The sequence below is a fragment of the Psittacula echo genome (genome assembly GCF_963264785.1).
Source record: "Psittacula echo genome assembly, chromosome: 6".
Taxonomy (NCBI): Eukaryota; Metazoa; Chordata; class Aves; order Psittaciformes; family Psittacidae; genus Psittacula; species Psittacula echo.
The window spans coordinates 34,667,406-34,679,957 of record NC_137743.1 but is presented as its reverse complement, the minus strand read 5'-3'; the positions used below and the strand labels follow the sequence as shown (position 1 = coordinate 34,679,957).

The following is a 12,552-nucleotide window of genomic DNA, read 5'->3' as shown; positions in this document are numbered from 1 at the left end:
CCCACGGCAACGCAGGGCCGGGCAACACACTTCAAAGAATTTTCTTGAGGGGAAATTCAAAACCCTGCTTGTATGAACACATCAATCGAAGGGTGGCAAACGTCCCTGTGAGGAGCAACGCCCCCGCGGGCACTCGGGGCAAGTGCAGGTCCCATGCCCTGGGGCGGCAGACAAAGAGCGGTCCGAGGCGCCCGCCGGAGCACGGGTGCGCGGTGACACCCGCCGGGGAGGAGCCAGCCACGGGCTGCCCTGGGGCGGGGGGGCAGCGGGGGGACTTATAAGAGCCGCGTCCCGCCACAGTAGCCGGGGTGTGTGTTCGGTCCGGCTGCGAGCGGAGGCGCTCGGAGAGGCGCAGCGGCAACAACAACAACAACAACTCGAGAGCTCAGAACCGTTAGAAGGCTCAGAGCATGGACAACGGCCTCGACAGCCTGGATGTAAGTGCCGGGAGCCGAGCCGGCTGGCGGGACCGCGGCTGCTGGCTGCTCGACGCCGCTGCTCCGCGAGAGCGGCAACCCCCGCGCCCCGCCGCTCCCGCACATGTGCGCGCTGTTTGCAAACAAAGGTGCCCTCGGCAGGGACCGCGGGCGCCGGCAGGCGGGGATTGACCCGCGGCGCGCAGGGAGCGGGCAACGGGGGGCGCGGAGCCGGACACTGCCTCTTGCCTTCCAGCCCGCGTAAGGGCGGGGGTCCGTGGGGTGTAAACGAACGGGGCTCGGCCCTGAGCTCGTGCCGCTGCTGCAGCGCTTCGGACCTTGCTACAGCTGCAACCGCTGCTGAACCCCTGCTTCTTTGCTCGGGCTTCGCTGCTTGCCCGTCAGCTGAAATGACGCTTCTGTGGGCTGAAACACTCCGGTAGAAGGGTTAGAGACGCGGGAAAGGGAGGGGGAAAACCAGCGATGACGTTTGAAGTCATCTTGACTCCAGGGACTGGCATCCTTCTGCCCGGTACCCGTCCTAAACGCGGGCACTATCGGGCCGCGAGCGGCGGCAGCGCCCGGCCGTCCCCTCCGGACGAAACGTCCATCTCCCCATCTTTTGAGGGCAGCTATTCTGCCACGGGGCTTTGAAAGTAGTTAGGAGCAAACCGGAGATCTCTGGCAAGTCCCAACTTTAATCCACGGTGATGGCCGCGCGGAGCTGGTGCCCCCGCGTGTGCGGGTCCTCGGGCTGCATCTTGCATGGAGGTCAGGAGTTCTTGGCACACGTGGAAACTACAGTCTGATAACCAGAGGAACTGTACATAGCCAGGTGGCACTCGCCCGCCTGCATTGCTTTTGGCGCGGTGGCCAAAACCGTTGGTGGTTTCCTGATGTGCTTTCATGCCTTCACCAGAATTTCGCTTCCTTTTTCCACTGCCGTACTTAGTTAAGCCCGCTCCGCCCCTGCCGCGCACCGCAAAGGGCGGGCAACGCGCCCATCGGGATGGCCCTCCATGGGTTTTTGAGCTCCCTTGCCTAGGGTCACCTCTTTATGGGCTTTGGGGACTTTTTTCCCTGTCTCTGTGTGAGAAGCTGTCAATTGCTTCTCAGCAGGGAATTCTTGCTATTATTTATCCTTTATTACATCAGCCAAGGGTACCTTCTCCATTTTTTCTTGATCCCATAGCCTTAATGAGAAGGGGCTTTGGAGCAGCAGCATTTATTTCTCACTAATGTTTTTTATAGCTCTCTCTTGTAAGAGTTAAAACGTCCTGGGTAATATTTTGTGCAGACTAACCTCTTGCATCTGGCACTTCTGGGCTTTTCCATTTGTAGTATGCGTCTGATTAGAGTCCTGAACTGTCCAGAAACAACAATATTTCTGGGAGTAGCCATTACTTCTCTTTTCCATGTCATCTCCTGTCCTTAGTTACAAGATCTTGCTCCTTAGAGAAAGACAAAGGAAGTTTTTTAGCTTCTTACTATTTGCTGTATAGTTTAAATATATGTGTGTATATATATATATAAAAACCGTGTTTTTCCATCTGATTTTCAAAAAGTTTGCCTAATCATGATGGTAGAGACTTCTCAGGCAACTCTAAACATACTGTCATATAGAGTATGCTTTTGCAAATGAGCTAACATCTAATATTTTTTATTTTCTTATGTTTTAGCTGTCCTCTGGGTTAATAATTGAATTTTCTGATAATGGCACAGATGAGGTTGGTTCAGGTGACTATGGAGACTACGGAGAGCCATGCTTTCAGCATGAAAATGCCGATTTCAACCGGATCTTCTTGCCAACGATCTATTCTATCATCTTCCTAACGGGAATAATCGGCAATGGATTGGTTATTGTTGTTATGGGCTACCAGAAGAAACAAAGAAGCATGACTGATAAATACAGGCTGCACCTCTCTGTGGCTGACCTCCTTTTTGTCATCACCTTGCCATTCTGGTCTGTGGATGCAGCCATCAGCTGGTACTTTGGGAATGTTCTGTGTAAGGCGGTTCATGTCATTTACACAGTCAATCTCTATAGCAGTGTCTTGATTTTGGCTTTTATAAGTTTAGATCGTTACCTGGCAATAGTCCATGCTACCAACAGCCAACGACCACGAAAGCTGTTGGCTGAGAAGGTGGTGTATGTGGGTGTATGGCTGCCAGCTGTGCTTTTGACAGTGCCTGATATAATTTTTGCCAGTACTAGTGAAGTAGAAGGAAAATACCTGTGTGATCGCATGTACCCTCATGAAAACTGGCTGATTTCTTTCAGATTTCAGCATATCTTGGTAGGACTTGTCTTGCCTGGTCTAATAATCCTGACTTGCTACTGTATTATAATATCTAAGCTGTCACATTCGAAAGGCCACCAGAAGCGTAAAGCCTTGAAGACAACTGTTATCCTCATCCTTGCCTTCTTTGCCTGCTGGCTGCCATATTATATTGGCATCAGCATTGACACATTCATCTTGCTAGGAGTCATCAGACACCGTTGCAGCTTGGAGACAATAGTGCATAAATGGATCTCCATTACCGAAGCTCTGGCATTCTTCCACTGTTGCCTGAATCCAATTCTGTATGCCTTCCTGGGTGCCAAGTTCAAAACATCAGCACAAAATGCCTTGACATCAGTTAGCAGAGGATCAAGCCTCAAGATTCTTTCAAAAAGCAAACGTGGGGGACATTCTTCTGTTTCTACAGAGTCCGAGTCTTCAAGTTTCCATTCCAGCTAACACTGCTCCTTGCCATCAAAATAGACACTTTAAAGTTGCGCAAGACTTCAGAAAAATAAGACTGACCATAATGTACAGATTTATTTACAGTTGGGATTTTATTTTGTTTCTTTTAGTCTCTGTGAAGTTTCATTGACTTATTTATATATAAAAAAACCTTTCATATTGATGACAAACTGTCTAGGCAGGTCCTGTGGACAAGTGATTAGTTCACAAAAGTTTTAGTGCTTGTTTGTATGTATAGATATGTGAACTAAACACTTCTGGATTGTAGCAAAGTGAGTGTTAAAAGTTTAGAAAATATTTCTCTGTTGTTTATATGTAAATGTTTTCAGTGTTGCTGTTAAATTCCTAAAAAGTTGGCTGGATATTTTTACCTTACTACAAGATGTTTGGTTTACAATAGCTTAACTCTGCTGTAGAAATGGCACTTACAACCAAAGCCTTTTCTGTTATATGCTAGGGTTTTTTTCACCCATTCTCAGTAATTGACGGTTTGCAAAACTTTCTGTTCAAGGTAAATAAAAGTATATGACAAAAAGTTCTTGAGTGGTATTTGTATTTCTGGTTAAATGTTCTCAACGCTTTTATTTACAATTCTCAATGCACAATAATTTCTTTGAAAATGGATTGCTTTTGTATGAAAACCAGGAAAATTAGTTTCAGGACATATGGATTATTCAGTTGACACCTGTGAGTTCTAAGTAATTCGTTTTTTCACCAGAATACATTTGATCAAGTTAACGTTATCTTTAGAATGACTTAAACTATCATTTTAAACAGCAACTTTTTGAGGGCAAAACATTAAATGAAAACCAATCTATCTAAGCAATTGCTAAAATTGACAGCCGCTTAGGAATCTTAACTAAAATGACTTCCTGTGACCAACTTTTATGCCATGAATATCAAGTCAATCCTATATTTCTTCTGCCTTTCACTGTGCTTCCAAATTTTTCACATGTTAATAGTAATCAAAAGTAGTTGAATCAAAGCCATTCTGCTCTTTGATGTTGTATTTGGACTAGAAATTAGGTTATTGGTGTATCTCCCCTGTGAAAGATAGATTTTTTCTCTATAGAGCTTTCCCTATCCTGTCTACATCCAGATTTTGTTAAGATAATGTAATCTTAATATTCTTTTTGAAAATCCAGGATGTGTACCAGTTCTCACCAGGGTTTTTTTTCTTTCTTTTTCTTTTTTTTTTTGAACCAGGAATCAGCCAGACTAGAATTTCCAATTGTTGAAATCTTAAGTTAGTCTTATGCTGCTAGTAGAGTGCATTCAAAAGTAATGAATACCGAAGAGGACAGAGCCATGGAGAATACTCGTATGTTCCTATATTAAAAAAAAACCTCAAAAAACAAAAACACCCCAAACAACTGTTACTGATTTAGAAATAATTAACAGTTTGGAAGGCAAGAAGGAAAAGAAAACCAAACTACTAGTCACACAGAACTGGAATAAGAAACATGGGTATTGCAATGATATTATCCAGAAAGAATGTGCTAGGAGTACAGCACCCTAGTGATTTTGAAGCATGTACTACTGTACTAAACTGTGTATTAAATTGAGATGGTTTATTTTAGATCTTTTCATAAATAGAAGACCTTTTGGTTTTCAACTTCCCTCCCCCAAAAGGAGACTGCAACCCTGGTTACATCCTGCACACTTTCCTTCTCAATGAAGTAGCAGTCAGCTGATTCTATGTTGAGCTGATTCAGTTGCTGAACCAACACAAAACTAATCTGACAGGAAAAAAAATCCAGCAATTTAGTGAATTGAACCCAACAAGCACTACAAAAGTGAAAGACTTTGTAACCTTGAGCCAGGCACAGGGAGAGAAAAGTGAGATAAAAGGAAGAGGAAGCAGGTACCCCCTTTTAGCAATTAAACTTCTAGCTGTTACCTCTAATGTGTATCTTCACTCAAGGTAAATTAACAGCAGAAAAGATGCACTGTCAAGAAACAAAAGGTCTCACTTTCATCAGGTTGTTCCTCATTAACAGAGTTGAGAAATTAGGAAAACATGGTATAGGGGCAGAACTTCTTAAGTGGTTTATTTTTGCTGTTCATTTGTGTGTTTTCTTAATTTAGTGAGGCTTTCGCCATGAAGAATTTGTTGTTCTAAATGATTCTGATTTTCACCGAGCCCAATCAATCACTGTGATTTAATTGCACTTATAAAATACTTATTGGCTATCCACACACTGTTGCTTATTTGTTGAGGAAATGTTTAGAGCCCTTTAGCTTGTATTTCCCATTATACTTCACTCAGCCAACTGTTACCTCAAGCAGACATTTAGCAGGAAAGTGTAAAACAGAATAAACTCAGCAGTCCATGTTACTGCCAAAGACCATTGAAAGGATGCTAACCAAGCAACAGAAAATATTTGCTTAGAAAATAAATTAGCAAAATTAAAACATAACCAGTGGCCCAGAGGGATGAAACCAACATTAATTGTATGAAACTGCCATTGTTTTCTGTAGAATTAGTGAAACTGGACAGAAGAACTTGTTAAAAAGGAATTCCAAGATCATTAGGGTTTTGCTCCAGCAAGGAACAGAGTCAAAAGCAAAATGTATTTTTTTTTAATAACTTTATCTAAAATATTACTACAACATGTATTCATACTGTTTACAAAGCAATACTTGCGAATTAAGTCGTCATAAGAGAACATAGTAAGAAATTACGAATCCAGTTCTGTCCTTTTACCTCTGAAAGCAAATAAGGCAGATTTCTTCTAAAGCCACTGAGCTATTCGAAATATACCATGTTGATAAAAAATATTAATTTATTCCCTTTTAAAACAAAATCACCTTTAAGCTGATTTTTCTTGAGGCTATGAATTTTACATCTTTGTGAGTCAGAAGTAGTCCCAGTAAATGCATTTCTCATAGTGTAAGCTAAGTAACAAAGGTGAATAGACCTAATCTTGTAATTTATACATAGGACAATTCCACATACATCAAGAACTTTCCAAAGTTTTTGAAGAGACTTTCCAAATATTTTTCCAAATTATTCCTCTCTAGTATGCAGAACGATCATTAACAACATTCTTCAAGACATACTCAAGGCATAGTCTCAGCCTTTTCCTCATATCATAAAATAATAGCTGTGCCCAAGTAATTTTAAACATGCAACTCAAGATACAGAACAGAGAACAAATGTGAGTATTGGTTACAAACCAGTTAAAAATGTTACATGGTAATTTAAAAGGTTTATAATGTATTTACAAAGAGACTTTCTACAGAATTCAGGCACTAAGTATTTTGCCATGGTTGTTAGAAAGTGCTAACAGCAATTTTGGATCAAACCACAGATATTCACCTAATACTATAATGCACATGTTTTCAGTGTTTAAGATTAGTTAGAAATCCTTTGGACAATGCAAGGCTAAACCAAGAACAGAACATGTACGTGAACTTAACTTTTGCTTCCTCTGAAATGCTGTTTGGAAGTAAAGTTAGAATACTTAAAGCAGTGGGATAAAATGACACTATAATCCATTATTTTATGGTATATTTTTAGTCTGTCTAATCAGGTTGTACAGAGTCCACATTAGAGGAGCATGTGAAAAGACGAAGGGAGGTAATGCGGGTGTTGGAGCTAACGTATGCAGGCTATAGAGGGCAGTGAATAAGGTGGAGTTCCTTGTTATTTCTTGGCTAGTCTTATGACACAATCATTATACAGGGGCTTGAACTTCTATGCATATATATATAAATCAAAACTAAATCACCATGAAAATAAAAAGGAAGTAGCAGTAATAACATGAAGCCATTCATACAAGTGAATGGTTTATCTTACGATGGTTGAGCTCTAGTTGGACAATGTACAAAGTGACCACCTCTAGATGTTTGGTTGAAAAGGCCATTTTTCACATTGTTTTGGAAAGGAAACAGCATGACGAGGAAGCACTTCCTTGATCCAGGCATGCCTCCAAAATCCCTTAACAATGGAGTATTCTCATATTCCCATAGTGCTGAAACTTAGGAAACACTTGAGCAGATAGTGCACCAGAGTTTTTGCCGAAAGGATGCCACTCCCTCACTTTATGTTTTGAAAGCACTCTTTTACAGACTCTTTTTCACAGCCATAAATCATGTCTCAATTGAGCACTGGGATTATTCCTTACAGAAAAGGCACAGATTTCTTAAGATTTTTTTCTCTCTAGGCAACAAATTTTCTGCTGCTCTTTTAATTTTCTCTGAAAATCTTTAACAGGATGAAGTTTGAAGTTAATTTGTTTTAACATCGGCTCTGTTACTATCTAGTTCTAACAGGACACACAGTAAAACAATGCTATGCTTATTGGTTTTTAAAACATATTTTTATAGCAGATGACTATGGGCATGCTTTGTGTTTATTTGTATATATTTTTAACATAAATGTATCTACATATATGTAAGGATGTAGATTATAAGCACCATTTTCAGTTGTTGATAGAGGTGATCCAGGGTTCAGCACAGCTGCTACTGACTTCAGAGGAGTCAGGATTCATTACAGTTGTGATGGGTATTGATTAAAATTATTATTTTCTTAAAAGGACAGGTAGCTTCAGTGACAAATTCCCACTGAATTCTGAGGCAGCAGGGTACCTAGAGAACTATTCTTCCTAAAGTGTGTAACCTTACAGCCCAAATCAATTACAAATGATGATTACAAGTTCCTCTGATTTCAGCTGCAGTCAGAGGTCTACAAGAAATTAAATCTTTCTGTATGAGGCGGGTGGAATTGTTCTGCTGAACATAACAGAAATAAATTCTCAGCAAAATTGTTTTCCCTTACTGAAGGCATGTAAGCTTCGCATACTCGACTATCAGCAGTCTGACAGTAATTTGTCTGCAGTGGCACAGTGTTTGGAAGAAATATGTCAACATTTAAAATACCCTTATCTTCTGGAACTCACACCAGCAACAGATTCTCACCACACAAACATGTCAAACTAAGTAGAAATTATGAGGGATTTTTTGAAAGGTTACATTGTAAAGAGTTCTTTGGTGCCTGTTTTGGTTTGGGTTTGGTTTGGATTTTTTTTGCTGTTGATGCTGCCTTTTGTTTCTACTACCCTTTTCTCAAACCTTCTATTTTACTTGACATTTCCTTCAAAAATATACCATTATAGAATTTTTAATGGCTCTGTTCTGTTAAGGCTACACACAACGCTCTGGACAAGTAAGAAAAACTAAAGAGACTGCTCAAATAAAAAATACAGCCTTCACCACAGTTTCCATGTCTTCTCATGCACATTTCCCTTCCAACATCTGCTTTTCTTTAACCAAAAGGTAAATTACTTTTAAATCTTATTAAAAGTTTGAACTCAAAGGTTGGGTTTATTCTCAATTTTCTTGAAGTGCAATCACAGCACACGTTTGTTTACTTTCTTGGACCTCTTCTATTCAGCACTCTGGATAGAAGTGATCTCTCCAAGACAGGTCTGGATAAGAAAAGCTGAGAGGACCCCTTATCTGCTTGTCAGTGTCATTGCTGATGCCACGCAGCTATAAGAACACAGGCTGTCCATAAATTTGCTGTTCCTACTGATACACTCTGCAAGGCTACAATAAGACCGGACAGCAATAATTATCACCGGTAATACTCCTAATATATCACCTTGCCAAAAGTGAGCATGATACTCATCAACAGACATAATGCAAAATAAACCTGAAAAGTTCAGATAGAACATCTTTCCTTAACTTTCTTCTCACAACTACTCAACCTTTTATTGGACATCCCACTTGTCATCTTTCTTTTGGTTATTCCTTTTCAATACTGTGCTCTCTTAGGCTAATATTTGCTTTTTTTTTTTTTTTTTTTCTTTCCTTCGGGATAATATTAAGTATTTAAAATATGTTTAAAAACACTCATTCTGCCAAGTCTGTCTACATGAGTTCACCAAGGACAGAAATGTTAGTATGCTTGATAGTAGATGAAACTGACACCTTAGTTTCCACAGATCAACTCCATCTCTAAAATCTGTGGAAAGGAAAAGAATATTTCCAGGTTTTTATAGGCATGTTTTAATGTGACAGTGATAGATCTGTCTTGCCACTATTAGGTTCATTGCAAGCCTGAAATCTATTATTTCAGCTCTTCTGGGGAGGAATTACATCTCTTATACAAGTGACTGTTGGAACTCAGTACAGGAATGCATTGGTAAGAGAAGCTCGAGTCTAACATGGAATACACAGGAAAAAGGGATTATTGTACAAGGGCATGGTTTCATGTTAGATTTAACTTGACAAAAAAGTAGATATAATGAGTTCCTGCTCTCCCTTACTCCTTAGTATTTACTGCCTTTCTTTCAGGTCATGCCTCCCATCCATCTTTGCTTGCTCTCATTCTCCACAACCTCATTGCAGTGATTCTTTACCAGTGGTATCCTGTGTGGCACTGGGCACTACTGTGCTGGCACAAGGCAACTGAGCTGATCTACTAATCAGCAGGACCAGAAAGGATAGTCTCACACCTCACAGTCTCCTTCCTTCTCTCCTTTACTATTGCATACCCCTAAACCTCTGCTGCTCATGTGATGCCTTGGCAAGCCAGTTCAGGGTTCAGCTCTTGAAGACTGGAGTCTCACAGGAATTTGAAGCAATCTAACTTCCTCTCCTGGGAAGTTCTTCAGCTGCCCTCCCTCCCTCCCTTCCTCTTCTAATCCTTTCATTTGATATCTTCAATACTCTGATTCCTAGCCCTGTGGACTGTCTCCTGCTGTGCATTATCTATTGAATCAGTCACACTTTTTTTGAACAGACTTAACTGATTATGTAGATAGACAGTGTCTCTTTTTTCTTTTCCTTTTATTTTATTCCATTTTAATGAAGTTAGTCAGCTCAGAAAGATGGCTGACTACATCCAAGGTGAAAAACTAAACAGCCAGGCACATGGCTCAGCGAAGAAAGAAAAGTTGTAACACAGACTTTTTTGCACTTTTTCTTTCAGCAGCAGTGAGCTCTGAATTTGACTCCCTGTATTTGCAAAGTCCACCAGCCACAGAAAATGAACCGACAAAATAAAGTGAATACATTTCACCCAGCATAATTAAGTGAATTGGCTCACTAAGAAGCCGAAAAATAGAGCAATTGCAAGAGTGAGGGTGGAGTCATGCACCTGGGAACTGTGGGATGAGCAAAGAAGTGGGACTCTCTCTTTCAGAAGCAGCAAGTTAGACCGGTTTAACTATCTTGTTAAAACTTCCTTAGGTAAACACCCACATTGTTAAATAAACATAAACCAGTTCTCAGGTAGAGGGTAAGAGGTTGAATAGGGACAGAGAGAATAGAGGCCTCTCTTTACGAAAAGTGAGCTGTGCTTCCTCCATAACCAAAATACAATTACCTGTTGACTGTATGGCCATGGTCCTGCAGAGGACTTTACCTGAAACAAGGCTCAAGAAAGAGGTCTCAAACAGCAGTATTTTAGACTAAAGAGATCTGTAATAGCATAATTATTCATGTTCTGGATTATAACCTATATTGCTCATCAGATTTAATGCTATTATTTGTTAAGACACACTGTGAATCTATATTCATATCTATAGTCCACAGGACTTTTTGAATGTGATGGATGTTTGTGTGATTGTTAAAAGCAGAATCCTTGAAAAGTAGAAAGCAGGTTTTCTCCTATTTGACTATCATTAAATATATATATATTTAGTTTAAGTATTATGCTGTGACTCTCTCCTTACAATTAACCTGTCAATTAATGAAAGAAGATATTGCTTCTTCATATGAAATCTCCTTATGAAAAAACTTTAGATCCTGCCTCAAATGCAAACTTAGTTTCACTGAAGAAATGTAGTCAGCCCAGTTGTGTTGTAGCCAAACTGAATATGCTCAGATTGTATATCTGAATGTGTGGAGCTATATGGCTCTCCTAATATTCTTCAATGAATGGGAGAGCCTGGCAACTGCATGAATATTCAGAGTAGTGTACACCAATCCAGCAGTCAAACCATACGTCAGCCGGAGAATAAACAGTCAATAGAGATACAAATCCTTGAATCTACTCACTCTAACTTCTTCCTACAAGCTAATATACAGGGACTATGAAGAAATTTTGCCCCCTCATCAAGTACTTTGTGGGGGCTCTAATAAAAACTGTGACAGATGAAGGATACAGATCCTTTTTCTGTGATATTTAATAACCAGTCTGATACCCAGGTGTTTGAAAGAGATCCTGTTCATTCATTCACCAGTTTCCATAGCAATTAAAAATCAGAACAAAGATTTTTTCATCTCTTTAGAATATTTTCAGTTTCTAAAGGTAATCCATTTTAAGATCCTCTGTTCTTAGTACCACACATTTTACATCTACTCTTTCAGTTGCTGGCCAAGCTGGGGCCCATTATGCCCTCTATAAGCCATGCCCTACAAGGAAAATGAAAGTACATCTACCTGAACTGGAACATGGCATTGAAAAGCTGAGGTTACACTGGCTGAGCTGACAGTGGTACTGTTTGGTGGTATTAACCAAGTTCAGAAATCAGTGTAGCCAGAGAAGCAGCTGTGATTACCTGTCCCTTTATCCACCTTGACTGTTCTGACCACTGGGCTATAGAATTAATCTCTCTCTGACTCAGTGAATATTTATTTATGCAAAGTTAAACATTTTCCGAAGGACTCACAAGACAAAAGCATCCCATCAAATACAACAGCATGGCAATTAACAGCCCTCTCAGGAGGGAGTCAGGAGGGAGTGCACGCTCTCAGCCTGCAACGAAACCAGAGCTCTTGCACCGACAGCCCTTGACAGGGGACATTGTTTTTGCAAGAGGGCTCCTCCCCCTGCTCTTAATTGTTTTGTATAGGATTAAGTGTGCGTTTAAAAAAGCACCTATAGGAGTAGGCACTGTCCTTTGAAAAAAGCTGAGAAGTGCTTTGTTTATGACTTCTGCTGGGGGGTAGGCAGATCATCCTTTGTCATTTGGCACTGCCAAGTCTGAAATGGTTCTGTATATTAGTAGCAGTAGACATTTAGGTACTTAGATCTGCTAGAAATCGACAAAAGCTTTTTAAGACTTCTGTTTAGATTTATGTGTCCATATAATTTGTAGAAATGTAAATTTGCCTTGTAAATCTAGCTGTCAGTAAGTGGAGTCTAGAACACTACAGAACTCTGTACCACATTAACAAAACAGAGCTGTAGATGATATTCATACATCAGTAATTCAAGCTGTACACAGAAATAATTCAGCTACAACATGTTTTCCTCCTTGCTCTTTTCACAAACTCCATAAATTAATGGACAGCTCATCCTAATGAGCTCTTCAGCCGCTGAGGTACACTTAATCCTAAATCAGCAAAATCTAATAATAATTCTCAGCTGCTTGAAATGGAATTATTTTTTGATGACCGGACTTAAATCAACCAAAGGTCAGTAGAAATAAAAA

At 40.3% G+C, this 12,552-nt stretch overlaps 1 protein-coding gene across 1 annotated transcript; it reads left to right on the top strand.

Moving 5' to 3' along the window:
• The first annotated feature begins 314 nt into the window (after positions 1-314).
• CXCR4 (C-X-C motif chemokine receptor 4) lies at positions 315-3,668 on the top strand. Its single transcript, XM_080620861.1, has 2 exons — positions 315-437; positions 2,096-3,668. Exons 1-2 carry the CDS (start codon positions 411-413, stop codon positions 3,155-3,157), a joined length of 1,089 nt encoding a protein of 362 aa, XP_080476987.1. The 5' UTR covers positions 315-410; the 3' UTR covers positions 3,158-3,668.
• The last annotated feature ends 8,884 nt before the right edge of the window (positions 3,669-12,552 follow it).